This window comes from Anas platyrhynchos, chromosome 1 (genome assembly GCF_047663525.1).
Source record: "Anas platyrhynchos isolate ZD024472 breed Pekin duck chromosome 1, IASCAAS_PekinDuck_T2T, whole genome shotgun sequence".
NCBI classification, from domain to species: domain Eukaryota; kingdom Metazoa; phylum Chordata; class Aves; order Anseriformes; family Anatidae; genus Anas; species Anas platyrhynchos.
In genome coordinates this window covers 178465202-178485897 of record NC_092587.1, presented here as the reverse complement: position 1 = coordinate 178485897, position 20696 = coordinate 178465202, and the positions used below count along the sequence as shown (strand labels likewise).

The window sequence follows — 20696 nt, the reverse complement described above, 5'->3', positions numbered from 1 at the left end:
CTACCTTGGTGCAGTCCTGAGAATACACTGCAGGATTTAAATTATTATATAAGTTATGAATAAAATCCAAGTACTCTAAGATTAACGCCTATCAGATTTTTTTCTGCTTCTAAAAAAACAACACACATATTCAGAAGTGCAAAATATTTCCTATCCTTTCAAAAGGAGTACGTGTATGTTTTAGTGTTAACTCAAAACAAACCAATTTCTGTCAGGTTGAATCTGGCTATTCAACCCTGTACTAGCCCTGTTGAGCTGAGACTTCAGTGTTTCCTGAACTGCTACCTTTCTATTGCAAAGAGACGCCATTTTTAAGCAGCTCCCAACTCTTCCTTAAGAAATAATATTTTAGGTGTATGCAAGACCACAGCTATAGACATTTTTTTTCCTTATAGACTAGAAATGAGATCATTCTAACTCTGCTTCACATGTTGGGACACATATAAGCCTTATTGCAAAAACCATGCTACTATTCAAGAGTGACTGGATCCTGAGCTAATATGTTCAGACCCTCACAATGTATAAGAATGGGTTCAGCACCATTGTAATATGACGTTTTTTTTTAACTAGATTGGGTTCAGTGCTATGCTAGCACTGATAATTTTTTTTGATCAAAGTTGCTCTTTATCCCAAAACTTTGAGTTGTGTTTAGTGTCTATATGCAACACAAAAGCCAAATTAAAAAATCCAACTAACATTGACTTGTTATTAATTACAAATTTCAAGATAGCTGCAACTGTGTTATGCCCTTTCAGAGGTCCCTACTCCTTCTACAGGGATGACTTATGAAGCAGGCTTTGAACTCTTAGCTTTAAGAGATTGAAATTTTAAGAGAGACTGGCATCAAATCTGGTTTTCCTTTAAATAAGTCAGTAAATCAAATTTCAAAGTACTCTGGTACAAACAACAACCAACCAACCCCCCAAAACAACTACGTGAAAAATCTTACCCTAAATTTGTATTTTGTACTGCGCCTCAAATTCTTCACCGTGTAGGTAAGATCTTCACCATCATATTTTGGCTTGAAACCATATCCCTGCAGAATTAAACAGGATTACTTGAAACATTGTATTTGTCAACTAGATTCTGTAACATCATTCAATATAAACAAATTACTGTGTTTCAGACTATAATTGTTATGGCTCTCTGACAAAGTAATTAAATGTAACTTCATTGTGTAAACACAGGATATTTTATTTCTACCATGCAAGTCCACATGGAAGCCAAGGATAAAAATAAGGTGGCGGTGGTGAGGGCAAGTGAGGAAATGAATTAACCATTCTCCAGTTCTGAAGAGGATTAAAAAAAGCAAAGAAAAATATATAGTGCCATGAGATATTATAGCTAACACTTTGAAGGGGTAAAACACAGGTGCCTGTGCTGAAGTAACATCTAGGGGGGCCACACTTCGTGATGCAATTACTTTGATCCACTCTTGTAAGCCTTAAATTCACATCCAGAGTCACAAAGTTAAAAGTAGCCTAGACATCTTTGCAGGATTAGAGCTTAATCATACTAATAACTATTATTGTTGCAATAAAAAGAAAGTTATGTGGCTTGGTCACTGTTACACTTAAGTACAACAACATATCAAACACATCGTAGTCTCTTTTTTTATTAAGAGTACGTATTCTGAACTTACTGAGTTCTCATCCTCCATCTCTAGTATATAAGAGATTCCTTCATCTGATGGTGTTCCTGAGGGTTTTGTCCACTGTAGGGATAACCAAGTAACTCCAGCATTAATCAGCAAAGGACTTGCTGGTGTGGTTGGGGCAGTGCCTGAGGTATGATACAGGACTTCTTCACTAAAACCACTGTATGTAAAAACAGAGAGTATGTAAACTAACCAGACACAACAATTGATAACTAGAAAAACATCATTCTTACTAAACAAAGCTATGATAATTTCTTGAATATGTGCACAACTGGAAATTCCAAGTTTGTACGTGCAGATGACTTAACTTGCCCACGAATCTGTCAGTTAAAAGCCATTTGAACAAGGTTAGCATTCATAATTGAAAGATTCCCGTGTAGGACATAATTACAGTGTTTTGCTAATTAGATTTGTTTTGTTTTTTTCATAATAAGTCATTATTCTAAATTAGTAGAGCTCTATGTGTAGCAGCGATATACTAATACCTATTCAACATCAAACCATGAAGACGTGAAAGTGTATGTGGGAAGATCCCAAAATACACTTCGCTTCCCTGGCAGCAATCTATGCAAATTGTTATGTGCTTCAGGTATGCTCTGAAGCACCAGTTCCTATAGTGATTCAGAAAATAACAGAATAATAGTCTTATTCAATATTAAGTTAATTCAATATGAAGTTATTAAGTTACTTTAAGAGTCGGCAATATGAAAGTCTTATCACAGAACAAATGCAGCAGACCGTACACCAGTCAGTCCCTGAACTTTCAACCTTATCTGATGACTCTCAGATAAACCTCCAAGGGATAAACCTTCTGTAACAAGTTACAGCAAAAGATCTACCGAGAAACAGAGGGATGCCAAAGTCAGTAAATGGGTACAAAGCACAGATGGTGTGACATGTATCCATCTAGACTCTAAAAAACTGTTCTCAGCTGGCATTTATTTAGAAATTTGCTGTTCCTGCGTCAGATCTGAAGAAACGCAGGCTTGAGAGCTTGTCTAGTTTTTTTTTAAACTGTATGAAACTAACGTCAAAGATGCAACTTTGAAAGCAAGACATCATCTAAGTGAGCACCAGGAAGTCCTGAAAACAAAATTCCTCATGTGTCTTGAACAACAGAACCAGTCAAATATCTCGTGTGTCCAAATCTGGCTTCCCTGAAAAATCACAGTATGAAGATACCTCGCCGTCCCTTTCTCTCTGACCCATTTCTCCTGAGAAGCCGGAATAACACTTTTTTTGCCAAAAGTCACAAGCAAGAAAATCTCTGCAATTAAGACAGTATGATACATATGCTGTATCTACTTAAAAATAAAAATAAAAATCCAGCGTTACAGTTAGGCTAAGAAAGCATGAAGAGAAGCTAGACACACTAAACCTGTCTACTCACAGCCAACTATTGAAGCAGCCAACTCACATGCAGATGCAAGGGAAGGGGTGGAGAAAAACACCTTGAAAAGCCTTCATCTCTTTACTTGATTGAATCACTCCGAAACACATTGAAACCAACTAAATGAGCTCCAGTAATTCCCACCTTTGAACCTCTCTTAACGTTTCACTTTGGAGTACAACAATACTCTATCTTTTAAATGGATTTTACTTTTCCAGATTTGTTTAGCCACGGTTTCATGTTTGGTTAGAACCAAATTTAAAAATTGGAGTAACTCTAAGAGAGAATATCCATTCTTGCTGGCAAAATCATTTAGGCAAAATTCAGTCTGCAGATACAGAAGGTTCTCAACATATTTCATAAGGAGTAAGTTGTCACCCTATCCTAGTAAATATTATTTCAGGAGACTTAAGTAATACCATAAAGCCAACATAATGCATTGTGATATGGCTATGAAATACAGATTTAAAAATCTATTCAGCGCAATTATTTTAAAAAGGGTATTTAACTGATGACTGTCTTCCACCAGCTTACACCATAGAGGTGTATAATACGTGTGGATACTCCTAGGGGGTACGTTTACACTCAGAAGTAACCAGGGAACAGGAAGAGAACTTGAACTCTGGCCCCTGCTTAACTCTCAGCTCACTCCCTGTCTGCTTTTGTCCAATTACATCTCATCAAAGACAAGTCCAGGAGAAACTCAGAGAATGGTTCAATCCAGAAACATCTTCCAGAAGGCAGCAACATAAGAAAGACTGTGTTGGAGCACTCTGAAAGTCAGCCTATCTCACTACAGTGTCCTCAGCCAGTGACCCAAAGCAGGAGCCTAAGGGAAGACACAAAGAACAGGTACTACGTGCAACACATGCCCTGGGTGCTCTCCAAAGCCTCCCAACATGTCTCAGAGACCTCCTGAGCCAGCTGTAGTTTTCATGGACTTAGCCTGCAGAAGACTTCTTCTATCCAGCATGAATTACATCCTCAGGTCTGGCTCCCTATTTTTAAACTGTCCTTCAACACTGTCGAGGCAGGCATTGTTCCCTCAAACACTCCTTTGTGCCAGCTGAAGGACAGATAACACGCGTTTCATGCTATAAAAACACCACTCCAGTGAGCAGCACAACGCTCAAAATATCTCAAACACAAACAAAAAATAGTAATTTTATGCTCATGGCTAAAGAAGCCTTGCTTTTATGCCACATGGGATGTAAATGTCCAATAGCGTGGACACAGGCAGTCTATTCTAGAGGTACTGAGCCCTAGCAGTAAGAATATTAGCCAGCTTTATCGCTTCACCTGAAGACCAAGAAGCACTCCCAAGAGCTAACGCATCCAGTAGTGTAAGCCCAACCTGAGAAACTGTTCATTTTTATTTATTTATTTATTTTTGAGTTCTTACTTATATCCTCTACTGACAACAGATGCCATTCATTCACAAATCAAAACCAAAGTTTGGTGCTTTACAACTCCTGCAAAGTAGCACTTCTAAAAATAATGACCACGTGTCCTAAACATTCATAATAAGTTCTACATGCTCAGAAAAAAAAATATCAATGGTATTGTGTCATATTCTGTCCATTTCCCACAGTAACATGAGACTAACAGACCCCTCAGGTAAAGGGACATATGCAGAAAATGGACATGGCAAAGAGCACAGTGTAGATATACCTACAGGATGCAGAGCGGGTTCTGCTGCACCTACCTCCTGCTCCAGCAGAGTTACTGCATTCTCTTTATGCTGTCGTTACTACAGCTCTAAATTTAAGGAGGGCTGATCAAGCCCTGGTAAACTGCTACACTGGCTGCAAGAACTGCCTTAGGTCTGGCATCATGTCAGACCTCACTGGCACCCAGAGCAGCAGACAGCGTGGTCCAAGTTACCCTCTGGCCAACCAACAGCAGCACCCCTGCAGCATTTACCAAACCATTCAGTTCTGGCCCACTGGCAGGGTTGCTTGTCTTTCAGCATGACCCCCATTCTGCGTGTTAGCAGAAGTGCTTATTACATCAGACACAAAAGCCACAACGCTTCGCCAGAACTTCCATTACAGCTCAGAGCAGTAGGAAGCCAGCCCAAGGTAGCAACCTTCAGTGGAGCTCAGCGTGAGGCTACGAAGGCTGAAGCTAAAAATCAGCACGGCCTGAGCTGATTTCACCTGAGAGCAGCGGGGCTGCCTGTGCCACGCTCGCACTCCCCCTTTAGGTACAAAAAGGCATCATGTACACAGGTTAGAGCAGGCTGTTCGGGAAATTAAGCTAAATTTGGCAGAAGCAGCTGTGCTATCTGCAGGTGACAGCTGCTCATAAGAGGGGCTGAGATGTGTAGCATTTATATGCTAAGTATTCACACGTGTAGTGGCTGTAGCCAGAATAATGCCTGAACAAAACTGATTGTGCCAGGACTCATTGAACAGCTGAGGTTAGAAAGGATCTCTGGAGGTCTCCTTGTCCAGCCTCCCTTGCTCAAGCAGGGTCAAGTGATTCGCAGTGCAAATGTGATCTGCAACATGAATAATCCAATCACATATGGTAAAGTAACTATGTAAATGATCAGAAGTCTTGTTTCTTTAAATGCCATCATATGCTTTTCCTAAGCAAGCACACATATGCATGCAAATGCATTCCATAGTTATGGATACAACAGTAATATTTACCTCATCCCCATGTCATTTTTGGCTGCTAGCCTAAAGGTGTACCCCATTGCTGGTGATAGTTTAGTAATTCTATACTGCTTCTGTTGGCCATAATAACACTGGCAAAACTCTCCATTTCCTTTTCCCTAAAAAGGAATAAATTAATCACATTATTCACCCTATTAAATATGTGTCCATCAATTAAAGTAACACACAAATGTGAAGTAAATTCATTTTTGAAGTGTAACATAACTCAAGAAACCCTCCCATAGTGAGGTTTTACATAAGACATACATGTATTGAATTAGAGGCTTTTAAAATTCCTTTCTACTTCCCATCCCCAAAGGGCTAGAAGGAAAAAGCAGTACAGTGTCTACAGCTCTGCCATCTCCCTCTTGGAATAGCTGTCTGGCTAGGACTGGAACACGTTTATGGGAACATTGCTGGCACACCCCTTTTATACAATAAAAGGAACACCGTTATAGGAAAATGATCTATCTCAATGCTCTTGAGAGAAGTATTGGTGAAAAGCCACTATTATGGGTGGCAGAATCACATAACTAAGAAATATTTGATACGTTATACAACCTAAGAAAAAATTAGGGCGATAATCATGTTTTCACACTTGCTTTCAGAAATTATGTAGTTGTCACTTGCCTCTCTCTACACAAGTCATAATTTTGATACAACTCGATGTGTATAGTCACACACAACTACTTTTGAAAACCACAAAATGAAAAATAGAAGAGAGTAACTTGCTTACTTCATCCCACTCTAATAGGTAACTGTGGATTTTAGAACCATTATCGCATGATGCCTGCAACAAGAAAAAAGGGATATTAGAGCTCTAACTAGATACAAGATCAGTTAAGGAAAGATGCATGCATGGATCAAGTCATGACAAGACCAGTGAAGGGCAAATGATGCTGCCCTTACATGACTGTTGCACTTGCCAAGACAGTCCTAATTCTGTTTCTATCCAGTGAATGCTTGTATCTATTTTTGTTTTCATTTAGACCTTGAGAAAGTATTCTGGCAGCAATGTAAAATATGACAGATTTTTTCTCAGCACTAAGATTGCAGATCTGTTCAAATCTGTCTTTCCAGACCACTTAGTTTGCTTTGCACAAATAAGCCTATGCTCAATAAGGGAGAAAGAAATTGGTTCTACAGTCCAGGAGGGGACCAGAACTCAAACCAGTGTCTCTGTTCAAGTTCATTAGGTTTATTTACAAAGGCTCCTGGCTTTTCTGGGAATCTTTTTCTCTTCGCTGAAGTCCCCATTTAATCCAATACACATACTTCAGTCACGTAAGTGTGGTTGACATTACTGTTTGACAAAACTTCCGTTTCAATGAACTGGCATTTATTCACAAATCTGAAACTGCTAAAGAGCTTTACAGATTTTTAAGTAATTCTTACCTTCCACTGCAAAGTAAGAGAATTTTTGGTCCGATTAGTTATCCTGGGCAGATTTGGAGTATCAGGCTCACAACTCATTGTGGTAAAACTCTCTGCTTCTGAAGGATTCCCCCGTACACAATTGCATTCCACTTGGACTCTAGAACGGAAAACCGTCAGTTAACATTTACTTCAAAATCTATATATGCAATTTCCAAAGAAAACCGAGTATTCAGAATTAAGTTACTGCCTTGCTATCTCATTATTAATATGTCACTGTTACAAATCCATAGCTGGTGAAAGCTTCTTGGTCAATGGAAGCAATGCAAAAGTAGAGTCCTTTACTTTGGATATGCATCATCACCAGCAATCAGCTTTATTCTCAGAATTACATTTGAAATATGACCACTGTTTGCTGTACTTTGGTTGGGAAATAATGATAACATCTTGCAGGCTCATTATTTGTTATAGATGTGTAAGTTGATAATACAAATAATTCTTCTCCAAGTGCTTTCTTCAGATAAGCACAATGAAGCTGTTGATGTATTTTCAGAGAATCTTTTGCATCCAGCTCACTGAATCTGTTCACCCTGTTCACCTTTTAGAAAGGCTGTGCACTAGCTCTCCGTGTACTTCAGAAGAATGATTTGTTTCTTCTGTCTCAAAGAGAAATGGTTTGCTTTTCTCATAGCTTTTCTCCAAAACAAAATAAAAGATTAGTTTTTGGCCTCCTCTGCCCTCCTCCCTCCCCCCGAGCTGTGTAACCTCATCTCCCTCTTGGGTGAAACCATCTATTACTTTCTTCTTACTTAGTTTCTTCTGATTTGCCTGTTCACTTGAAAGAGAAAAAGAAAACAAACCACAGAACACCCTTTTCTCTGATCACTGGTTGCAGAAGGCCTTGTATACTGGTTGCATGAACAGTCATAGGAAAACTGGCATTGTAGATTCCATCAACAGGGAGAGCAGAACATTTGAATAGTCACTAGTGCTGCATACGGTTGCTTGTCCTTGCATATACATGTGGTTGCAAATATATAATTTGTCAGGTGTATCTTCGGAGTTTAGCCTTTCTCGTCTTCCTTCTGGGCAATGATTAGACTGGCAAAATTCTGTTTAATTCCTAGTTCAGGAAAAGCTTATATAGCTCAATCACCTACTCACATGCTTCCTCTATAAAGACCAGAAATAAGTAAAAAAGAATCTGAACATAGCCTGGTAGAAAACAAATTATACATGGCAAAAAGAGCTAGGCGCTGACCTCTATGCTCCACACATTTTTGACATCATTGGATAAAGTTCACAAACACTACTGAAAGTAAGAACAAAATCACAGGGAAACACTTGCATATGAAAGAGCTTCAAGTCAATTTACTACTCATCCTTCTCCTGAACCTGTGCTGCAGCCCATAGCATAAATGCAAATGTCTAATGAAGAACCCCGCTGGGCTTTCACTTTGGCAACTGCGACAATATCGTGGAAAACAGCACTAGGAATTGTAGGCTCCCTCACACTGAGGACCTAGAACTTAGCACTTCCACTTGAGCAAATGGGAATCATGAGACTATTGCACTACAGAAATCTTCTCCTGCCTTGCTTCATGTGGTAAGAGGCACAACATTTTTGACTCAGATCCTTACTTCTGTTCCCTTTCCTTCTGACAAGCTGTCAAGAAGTGGCTCCTGTTCAGTACACAGAAGTCTTGGGGTTTTCCACACAGCCAAAAGAAGCAAATCCCTCAAATGATGGATTACTGATCCTAAGAAGTTTCTCTCTGCTTGCAATTATTTCTTGAAAAAGCAATACTTTTAAGGAAACCCTAATTTCTGCCTTCACAACTTTATACTTATATAAATTACATATTTATAAACTACTTTATTGTATCGGATTTACTGGTCTGCTGAAGCAAAGCGAAAGCAGTGTGATGAAGTGAACAGTAAAAAAAAGTTATTGTGCAAGGTACCTCCTTCTTGTATTTGTGGGAAAATGGCATAAGGGAAGCATCATCTGTGCCCGGCTTAAACAAAAAAAATGGTCACTGTGTTGGCACGTAAAGTAAAGACCAAGTAAACAAGTAAAGACCACAGGAGCTGGGTAAGGCAGCAACAATCTCTTATGCTTTCCAAAATGGATTGTGTGGTCAACTAAGCCAACAACATTGACTTGAGAATGGCGATATTTCAACTATCATTGTGACTTAAAGAAGGATGTCATGGGGTAAAGACAGTTTCTGAAGAATTCTGCAATCAAATTTACAGGCAGAATGAAACTCTGAAAACATTCTCACTGAATTTAAGTGAATAGAAAAGGAAGATACTCACTTTGCATGGTAGTCAGTTGCTGGCCTGAGATCATTTACAGTAACTTTGTTTTCTTCTCCACTGGAAAGAGATAGGATTTTGTTAAAGTTATTGTTTCAGAATCACATACTTTATAAAAAGGCACACATCTAACCTATCCACCTAACGCTCCTTGTAAGAAACATCTGTTAATAGTTTGCTTCTGTTGCTAAGTATGCTAAAATGCAGATCCTTTTATCTTTGGATTTTATGGGCTTCCCTCATTTGGTTTCTGTTGTTTTGTCTCTTTTGTTTTTTTAAGAAAAATTATCTTCTTTACTCAGTAATATCAGCTCCATATACTGGAGAACGTGCACGTACATTATTACAAAAAAAAAGTACTGAATTACCAGATCCTGTAGAAGCACTGACGTTTATAATTCTTCAGCCTTATAAAAATGATTATATAAAACTGTAAATGACTGCATATACCTACTTTTTAGAGCGTAGTAAAGCAGAAAAAACACCAAAGTGACATCTATTCTCTGCTTTTAGTAAATCAGCTTATGTTAGAAAAAATCTTTTCTTCAAACTTCTAGCCTAGTAAGCAGAAAAGACACCTAAGTGACACCTATTACTCCGGTGTTAGTGAATCAGCTTATATTAGCAAAGCTCTTTTCCTCTAGCTTTAGGTCAGGGATATCCAACTTGTGATTCATGAACCACTCCGAAGAAATCCACGGAAGGAGACTAACAACTGCTAGCTAAATACTAAAGGATTTATAGTTATTAGGGAGCTCTGTGCTTTTTATGGTAAACTTTACTGTTAAATGTAAAATACTGCTGAAGCTGAAAAAAAAAAAAAGAACATAAAAAAAACATTGTGTTAGGAATTACACAGTTTGAGAGTTTAGCTTGTTTTGCTGCTGCTTGAGTTGTGGGAATCTGTTTCATAGTGTACCACTGTCTCTTGCCAAGAGCATTTCCAGAGAAGGGAAGAATACCCTTACTGGGAGGAGCAGCGTGTCCTGAGTAAATAAACACATGCACAATTTGTATTTGTTGCTACTTGTACACATCTTACTTCTTGAGAACCCGTAATTTCTAGTGCAGCTGACTGAAGTACAGCTAAGTGGCATTAAAGCATTTTTCCACAAACCTCTAAACATATTCTAACTGTTGGTATAGACCTCAACAATAAAACAGAACCACTTCTACTGAAAAAGTAACTTGTTTCAGAAAGAGAAGTTGCACAAAATTGCTAATTATTTAAATCTCCAAACACTGGGTAGATTTTTATAAGGTTTTTAGCCACACAATTAAATGCAGCACCGAATAAATACAAGAAAACGAACACCTACATATATACAGTTTTGTATTTTCCATCTTTTCCAGTATTTGAAATCATCACTTCGTAAGTATAAGCCTCTGGTGTGTTATTCTTGTCGGTGTCTTCTCCGACATCGCTGGATGGTGGTGACCACATAAGCAGTGCTGTTCTTGCCTGAATGTCTGATACCTGTAGAAACATAACTTTTGAGACTTGTGCCCTTTAAATGCCATTGCAGATAAACACTGCTTTGCCACACAAGGCCAAATAAAAGAGAAGAAAATCACACACCATTAACAGATCGGAGTATTTATACTGGTACATGATCTACTCATTACTTTTCACAGATGAAATCAAGCTGGAAATGAACATCAGGAGGAAGCTGCTATCCTAGGGCCCAGGGCTGACTGCTAAAAACTTCTAAGCAACGAATGCCATCTAGTGGGCTCCAGAGGTTAGGCACTGGGACAGGCTGCCAAGGGAAGTGGTGGAGTCACCATCCCTGGAGGTATGTAAGAGAGGTGCTGAGGAACATGGTTTAGTGGTGGACGTGGTACTGTTAGGTGGTGGTTGGACTTGATGATTTTATGGGTCTTTTCCAACCTAAATGATTTTATAATCTATGAAACATGAGATGATGGCAAAGCATATATCGTGATATCAGTTATTTCACTTAATGGTAAGATTTCAGGTGTGTTTTGTTGTTGTTGTTTAAATATTTTGACATGACCAGCACTGTGATTTTAATACCTTCATGCTGACTCAGTTTCATATGACATATACAAAAGCTCAAGAATTTCTCCAAAATGATGGGCATTACTGTAACAGGTAAACTCTCAACAACCTTATCCTAAGATTACAATCTCTTTGGTCAACTACCCCAGCAAATATTTATTGATCATGATATGAACAGGGATAATATTGTGTACTCTGTTAGTAAAGGGAATACTAGAATGCATCTCATAATGTGCATTGGGTTTGGGTGCTCACACAGAAGGCAGGCTCACTAAGTGCATATATGTCCTACAAAATCCCAAAGAATTCCTGTGGCAGTGCCTGCATAGACCACCCTTTGCATAACCATATCACCCCATACTCCTGGAAGAACAGGGTCTGCAGCCCACACATGCTGCAAGGGGCTGGGGAATGTTCTTAATTCTACAGGTATGTATGTGTGGTTACAATTTTTAGGATTTTTTACTGAAGGATGATGCTTAGAAATCTGTATGTATGAATATTGCACATCTACTGCTGTGGTTTGTATGTTGTGTCTGCCTACTGTTTCCAATCATTTCAAAAGAATTGACAACACATTATGTGAAATGACTAGTTTCACACTATCGCTGTGATATATAGATTTATTTTTTTTTTGAATAATTGCTTTTGGAAATCTATTACTAGACTATGAGAATCAAAATGCTATTTTCACCACTGGTGCTCTTAACCTGACTGGGTCAACTTCAAGAACGAAACAGAGGAAATGGCTTATTGGTAACAATTTTTTTTCCTGATGTCCAGGCATTGTCTTTCCTTTTACCAACTAAACCTACTTACCCTAGCCACCATGGATTTGAACAGGAGATCTCCCCTTTTCAGCAATTGTTTCTTATATATCTGAAGACTTATGATGTGTCTCCCCTCACCTGCCTAAATCTGATCATTTTCACTCTCCTTGTTGATTACCTCCTCCTGCTCCCTTATCTTCAGTGCATTGCCCAGAACAGTACGTAACACTTCATCTGATGCTTTAGTAGTGCCTTACACACTTCAGATTACATTTCTCTTCAAACATCTCAGTGTATCTGTCTTCTTTTACACAGGACAAGTCAAAATGGTTGGTATAAATGAGGGCTGGTGTTACATCTTATTGGAACATTTAAACATTAGAGGTTTCAGCTGCTCACTACAGAAAGAACAGGAAGGGTGGGACATCAAAGACAACACTGCAGAGTAATAGACAACTGACAGAACTTTGAATAGTAAAATTAAACCTGGAGCAGAGTGGAAATCTGTTATATAGCAACAAAAGTCAACAGAGAACAGGACGAAATGTTCTTTAAGTGTCTGGCTGGAAGAATTATCTTTAGTTATTCCCCCAGGACAATGTTTACTGGTGAACTCATGTAAGCAAGAACTTCCATAAGACTTCTAATATAATAGATGACAACTGTTAATATTGTTTCATTGTGTTAGAGTTACTGTGTTATGTACCCAGCTAAAAATCAGTGACTACGTAGGTTGTTCTGGTCGTTTTACTCTGTGTAAACAGCATATGTGACTAAACAATATTATGAAGATCTGAAGCTTTGCTGTGGCCAATTTGCCAAAGCTTAAAAAGTAAGAGTTAGTGTGATTCAACATGCAGAAATGCAAAGTGAAAGGTATTTGCAGAAGCTGGGAATTAAGGATATCCTAAAGATGCACGGAAAGCTGCAGTGTAATAAAAAAAGCTATAAAAAAATTCCAAATGAAGCAAAAAAAGAGCTAACACGATTAAAGACAAAAGATATTAGAAAAAAATATGAGGAAAACTCCAAGTCAGGCACTGGTCTACTACTGCTGGATGTAGAAGTTCAAACTATAAAGCACAATGCAGGAAAGCAAGAAGCATTTAGCGGTTATTTCTGCCCTGTACTTGCAATGCAGCAGAAATCTCTTTCCACCCTATGTACCACTGTAGCTGGACTAGAAAATTAACACCCTGCAGCAAAAGCTCTGGGTCCAGCAGATGGTGCCCAGTGAAACCAAATGGCCTACAACAAACCAGGTGGTCACGTTAAACCAGTGGTTCCCCTTCAGTGACACACTTGTGTCAAACCAAGCAGTGGCAAGAAGCCAAGCCTAAACTAATAAGCATTGGGGAGCACTGGGGAGTGAACTTCTCATGGAACAAGTGTAAGAAGCACGTACCTGAGCAACTCTAAGGCAGAGAAATGAAACACAAGGAGCAACACTTTGCCAGGGACAAATACTGGAAGTAACTTCCAACCCTATCCAACACCTGAATCCCATGGAAGCTGCTCTTTTCTTTCCTGCAACCCCAAAGAATCGGGGTGGTGGAGTGTAAAGTCCCCTGAACTATAGCTTGTGCATGAGGGGTCACTGATCAGACAAAGAGAGAAGCAGTAAGAGTAGGACTGAGCAACAATGCGGTTTTTCTTCTGGACCATACGCCTTTTGATGCTAAATATTTCATAAGTTCTGGAGCTTTTCAGTCAACTCATATAGGTGTGTGAGTATTTTCAACCACTCAGCTGCTAAAAAATAGATAAATCACAGTTGCAAGCACATACAACAGAATATAACTTAAGTCCTTTACAACTGATTTACAAAACATTAGATTCTTTTCAGGTTCAACTTGTAGCTGGGAGAATGATTTTTAAAGACAAAGACAAGACTAGGTCCAGATTATGTCATATACATTTTGCTCAAGAACATCAATAAGGGACAAAAGCAAAGTATCAAAAGATTAGTAATGGCTAAAATGAAGATACCCTATGAAAAAGAGTTCCCTATTGTGTATATCCACTATGGTAGTCTTAGTTACATCAGCACAGACGATTGCTCCACCTTCAAGTTAAGTATGCATATGACAGTCATTACTGAACAAGTAATTATTTGGTATTGTTTATCCTCAATGATCAATATCAATAATATCCCAATACTTGACTTTCTGAACAGTAGCCAGAGCTTTACTGAGGAATCACTCAAGTTTCAGAAATTCCCATCGGTTCTCCAGCACAAAACACTAGTGGATTTTCAAATATCACAGTGATATGTGGAGGAAAAAAATATTTTTGAAGAACAAAGATTAAGATCAGAAGAATCCGCTGTGACCGATCTGAGACACTGAGGAGGGATTTTTTCAGAAAACTTGGCATTACTTATTACTTCGTGCACTTATTCAGCAGCTGCAGTTGATTGTGGTTGCAGCTCTGCGCACTGCGCTTCTTCAAAGCAGATTACACCACTTGACTCGGGCCCTAGGCGCTGAGGAAATTAAGAGGTGGCATGTCTTCACTAGCAGTGCACCTTACAAAAATAATCTCCTTATTAACCACGTGCCATTTGGGTCAAAAAAAAAAAAAAGGCAGTTTTAATATGTGCAAGCTGGATTGCATTCAGTGACATAAGGTACTTAACTGGTGAGTAAGCTGCATCATGTTCTAAAAGCCCTGAAGCATACACAACATGCATGAGCTACAAAACATGATGTACTCCCCAGGGCTTTACAATGCCATACAACCAGTCCTCAGACTCTGAGAACTCTGAGTCCCTGTCCCTTCTTGTCATTAAATCCCCAGCCTTCAGCTCCATTCTTCACTTTGCTTTTTGCCTTTTCAGGTCCCCTTGTCTCCTCTTCTATTAACCAAACAGCAAAGGAGGCAGATGTGATGGCTGGTGCAGCAAACTGTACTTCTTGTACTGGCTGGTCCAACAGCCAGTACTCGCTGTGCTGGCACTGAAGTTCATCCAGAAAACAGGAGCTGATGATCCACCAAGAATCCCTAAATACAGTGCTTCAAGCAAAGTATTAACCCAAACCCTGTAGAAATACTTCTGATGAGACCTACAAAAAGAAGGTGTGAAAAAATAATCTCCTGGTTCACTTGTGGGAGGGTGAGGATAATATTTCCTTGGAGAAACGGTGTGAGGCTTGCTTCTGATCATGCAAAGCCTCAGCAAACTATCCAGTCTCCCTTGCTCTCATCAGATCCCACTCCCCAAAGCTGCAACATCAGCTAGTCTTCCACCCACCCGCAGCCCTGATGTTCCCTGTAAGCCTCTCCAAGTGCTGGAAGCCTGGCTTTTTGCCTTCTGCACTGTTTGCTTTGTGGCAAACTACCACTGCCTAGGCTGTGATGTTTTCTGAGGGCTGCAAAGACAGCACTTGCAGGCACTCAGCTACAAGCAGTGAAATTCAAGACAGGTCATGGTGGGGAGGGGAAATGGTGAAACTTAGACTTGCCTATAAGCCATGGATGGTTGGTTGAGTGCTGCAAGCAGAAGGAAGCAAAGGGAAACAAGACAGGGGTGTACTGGAACCCTATTGCTTTTTTGTATGTCCTCTACAACACAGTAGAAGTCACCATCTGTTGATTCTACTTCTCACAGTCTCCCTGACCACCTAGGATGCTCAGTTGCCACTCCCCGTGCCAGTGTAGCCACTGCTGACATCCCAGACTTGGATGCCCTGACCAGGGGCAAAGGACTGATCCATTCGCAAAGCAGATTACTTCGTGCAGTGAAGTAATCTTCACCATAGAGAAAAGGCACCATACAGAAAAAACACCATGTCGTTGTGTTTAAAAAAAAAAGAAAAAAAAAGGCTATTTTAATCTCGCACACAATGGGCCAGCATTAGCACTAAATCTTCACTGCTTCACTTTGAAAAGGGAATCTAATTTTTCTAATGCTATTTTGATGCCTGTCTTCCTACAGTGCGATGTGCAACAGCAACCCGGGAACCCTGCACAATCCCTGCTGCTCGATCTAAAACTGCGATAGTAGTAGGTGTTTAGTACCATCCGTGGAGATGAAATGCACAGCTGAGTAGTGAAATAACAGGCTGCAAAACAAAACCTCTGCTGGCAGGTCTCACGAGTACTTGCTGTCAAAAGGCTGAGGAGATTTAGGAAAGCTGGATTACACCCAAGCTCCTGGGTAAGGCTTGATGGTGTCAGATACGGCCTTAGGTTCACTTCTCACAGCTGTAATCCTTCCTGACCCTTTTTTCTCCCGCTTCTTGAAGTTTGGCCCTAACCACTGGTTCTTCATTCCAGTCTGTACTCATTTACTCCATACCCAATTTCTCCCCTTTATCTCCCACTGAAGTTCCGGTGCCCTAACCTCACAAATCATCTTTCTCAGGCAGTTTCAGCCTCTTGCTACTACTGCCCATTTCACCCACCACTCTCAGTCTTACTAGAAGCAAAAATAATAAACAGAACAGACAGTTGTTCTCTCAGTAGTTCATACACTGCTCTATTTGCTCCTGGCCTCATTTTCCCATCTCGGACTCCTCATCTATTTCAGGATCCCTCAGTCTTGATTGTCCTTTGGACCTGTGCTCCTTGCCAGGAACTGTCTCTGCTCTTCACTTCTTTTCTCCACCACACCTTAATCTTCATAAGCTTTCTTTCCAGTCCCACTTTCTTCACCTAAAAATCTTTTTATGGCCCTTTCACCAGCTCTGGTCTCCAGGAACATCCCATTCAGAGCTACTGATCTTTACTGCCACAGCTACCACCTGCACCCCAGAAGCAGCTAGGATACTCCTCTCTATTTCTGCATTTCATTTCTCTCAACCCTTTCTTACGAGATTTGATTCAATTTCTACCTCCACGACAGGGGCACTGACAATACGTTATCACGTTCTGATGCTTGGACACAGCAGGATCCCAAGCAGTTAGGTCTGCCTGCTCAGCACCACAGAATCGCAGAATGGCAGAGGTGGGAAGGGACCTCTCACAGAACAGAAGTAGTTTAGTGGCAGATTTGGCTAGGTTAAGGGTTGGACTTGATGATCTTAGAGGTCTTTTCCAACATAAAGGTTTCTATGATCCTAAATGCTTGCTGATGTTCACAGCCTCAGTTTGTGACCACTGCCTTTTATTCTGTCACTGGGCACCACTGAAAAGAGCCTGACTGCAAGAGCTGGGATTGTTCTGCTTGGAGAAGACAAGGCTTGTGGCAGATCTAATCCGTGAATATAAATACCTGAGGAATGAATGCAATGAAAAGAATTCCGCACAGTAAGTATTAGGACAATTTTAGCTTCATAAATGTTAATAAATTAAAAATAACTTTGGTCATTTGCATTTCAGTGAATGAAAGTTAAGTGAGTTTTCATTACTGCTGGAAATTGAAGAATTGAACTTAGAGAAAGGGGGTATAAACGTATAAAATAGCAACAGATACACTGCTTTTATGGAAAGCTGCAATCACTTACCACTGGCTTGGCTATATTAGAAAGAAGTGCTTCAAGTGCTTTTGTTTCTTCATCCTTTTCTTAAAAAACAAAATCAAAGCAAACAAAGTGCCCATGAATCACTGTTCAGTGACTTTACATTGAAATAGCTCTTCAAATTCAACAATTGCATATAGATTACAGCATGTATAAACCACAACGCCATGCCAGCTTGTATTCAGCTAGGGCAACATAAAACCCAAAACCTCCCAGAGTTGTTGTTCATTTTAAACTAGTCATAAATCTGTTCCGTGATTTAATAGAATACAAAAAGTGTGGTTATCTTCTAGTAATGTGTAATTTTAAACAAACTACTGCTCTGGAGAAGTTAACCTCTTGGCTGAGATATTTCCTATAGATTTCTCTTTGGATGGGGTCACAGCCAAGTTACAAGAGTTTAAAAGACCTTACTGCACATCAGCTGGAGGAAGGACTGACTACTGGTGACACTGGTGGCCTCCATCAATTACAGGGTGGCAAACCTGTGCTTAACCTTCAGTTTTATCTCAGGGAAAGGATTTCATGTGCTCTGCTTCAGCTGAAGGTACGCCCAAATTTTACAGAGTAATTTTACAGAAAATGTTTTTATGTGGTTTCTCTCACAAAATACATGAGTTTGATCATCTCAGTAGTATTAAGTGCACAGGCTACTCAGTTTTGTAGTTGCAGACGGGCATTTTTAATTCACTTAAAAACCTTCCTTAAACTAAAATGTATAAGATAGAAACAACCTCCCCCCAAAAAAAAAAATTAAAAAAAGATTTCTGAGGTAAAATCTATTTATAGTTTTATATTTCTAAGAGTGTCCATGTCATTGAAACTAACTAAAATGTGTTTCTAATTTCTGCTTGTTAGCACAAGTCACAGTACATCATTTTCCAAAATGTACATCAGTACATCATTTCCTAAAATAAAATAATAATTAAAAAAAAAAGGTGGATTTCTCCATTTTTTGTATAAATAGTTATAAAGAACTGCTAACATAATTTTTGCAATGTATGTAAACAGCACATTTTGTCACCTGTGTCTTGGTGAAGTCTGCTTATAGATAAATACCAGATGTCAGAAAGTAAACTGAATGCAAGACAGATGTCAGAGTGGAACTAGTGACATGTATTCATCCAAATTTGGAGCAACAGGTCAACGAATGTTCCCAGTTGCTGAATTCAGGTTGTATTATAAAGGTGTCCCTTGCTACTAAACTTTCATGGGGTTTTCATAGTTTTGTTCTCTTAGAGCCATTGTTCCAACATGAGGAGCAGGCTGCTTGCCTGAACTCCATTCCACGTCTATCACCCAACTTCAAGACTGCCAAAAGATGGTGTGCTACCTACAAAAGTTGTGCTCAGCCAGATACTGGACTTGCATATTTTATATACACACACAATTTTTGTTAACACTTACCTTCTACTTCCGTGTCTGTCTGAGAATTACTTTTTCCTTTACACACAGACTTGCTTTTGGTAGAACCTGTGCTTATGCCAGCTGTGTCCTGTCCTTTTGAAAGTCCATTAGGTTCACTTGTAGGAGAAGGACATTTCTGAGGAGATGATGGAGGACTGTTTAATTTATCCTTCTGAGTTCCATGTCGATCTTTCAACTTTTTTTGTAACCTTTCATATGTTTTACTAGACCTTTCATCTCTAAAGTTGGCTCTTCCATGAGCAGGCAGAGTATCTAAATGAAAGTAAAAAAGAAAAATAAATAAATCACAAAGAACAGAATGTAATTAAAGATCTATTTAAAAATGTCATGTGAGTTAAGTGTGTGCTTCTGTGCAAAACTTCATCTACATTCCTATTATAAAACTGAACCATCCAGAAAGTGAACTTACATACAGTAATTGGACATTAACAACCTGTTAGAGGAAAAAGTGTAATCTTTCCTTCCCACATCCTTTTTCCGCTTACAAAATTATTTTTAAAAGGTTTCTATATTCTTCCCTAAGCTGTGAGGTGCAGAATAAAGTTATCACACTACTTCATTACATAGGAGGATTCTGCTCTGATGCTGAATACAAAAAATAGAGAAGTTTTAAGTTTTTGGAACACTATTACTTTAATGGGATTTCTGCAGAAATCAACAGGAAAAAAAAAACAAACAAACAGACAAACAAAAAACAAAAGCAAAGGGCAACTGAAAGACACTAGAAGACAGGAGATAGTATATGGCAAGGTCTTCTAAGTGCACTAGACCAGTACATGGCAAGCCAAAGCATTGCTGCAGCATCACCGAGGGCCCACCTCTACGTCAGAACATGGTTTTAGAAAAAAAGTCAGTACGAGACTAATGAAAAAAATTAAACTGCAGAGTTCTTCTGTCTAATTAAAACATTTTTATCCATTTCATCTTTATGTTTAAGCACGGTTTAAAGACTCAAGATTTAAACATTTTATACCACATGGCACCAACTCTTTCCTCAGTGTATTCCTACCTGCATACATAAGAAAAACTCCCCCCAAAACACATCTTTCAACACCAACATAGAATTTGACTGGAGTTTGAGAATTTGAAATTGCATCACTCAGTCTGAAGAACAAAAATATTTGTTATTCCTTCTGTGCTAGGAATTTACAGAAAGCAAGATGAAATAAAAACTTCCTTGCAAGAAGGACACAATCAAAAAACTGCAGAGCTTTTCAGTCTCTGACTTTTTAAATCAGTTTAAGTCTGGAAACTTTGACAGATTATTATTAGAAAAGCTGTATTTAAAATTTTGATTTTCACTACTATTAGAAAGTTAGGAGCTTTTGTTAGGGAACTACCACACTGCAAGTACTTTTTTCATTTTTTCCCCTTAAATTCAGATTTCTTGTATGGGAGCTGTAGGGTTCGACTTCTGACAGACACAGCTAAGGTGTGTCCACAATTAAATATGAAACCTGAAGCAAGTATCAAACAAACTAATGTGTTCCTAGTCCTCTACTTCCCTAAACTTAAGAGCATATTAAATATGTACTTAAAATAAAAGAAAATGAAAGAATCCCACATTATCACCCATTGTTTTACTGTTATTATTATTGTTGTTATTA

General features: G+C 39.0%; 1 protein-coding gene across 6 annotated transcripts in view; it reads right to left on the bottom strand.

Moving 5' to 3' along the window:
- The window catches only part of FNDC3A (fibronectin type III domain containing 3A), a 112287-nt gene that overhangs the window by 20304 nt on the left and 71287 nt on the right, over positions 1–20696 (bottom strand). For all 6 annotated transcript variants that reach the window (XM_038173523.2, XM_038173524.2, XM_038173522.2 and 3 more), the window contains 9 exons: positions 19069–19341; positions 17647–17705; positions 10726–10883; positions 9407–9466; positions 7106–7244; positions 6447–6500; positions 5705–5829; positions 1643–1817; positions 950–1036 (listed from right to left, as the gene is read on the bottom strand). In XM_038173523.2, the coding sequence (XP_038029451.1) occupies positions 950–1036; positions 1643–1817; positions 5705–5829; positions 6447–6500; positions 7106–7244; positions 9407–9466; positions 10726–10883; positions 17647–17705; positions 19069–19341 (1130 nt within the window). The remainder of the gene's footprint in view (positions 1–949; positions 1037–1642; positions 1818–5704; positions 5830–6446; positions 6501–7105; positions 7245–9406; positions 9467–10725; positions 10884–17646; positions 17706–19068; positions 19342–20696) is intronic.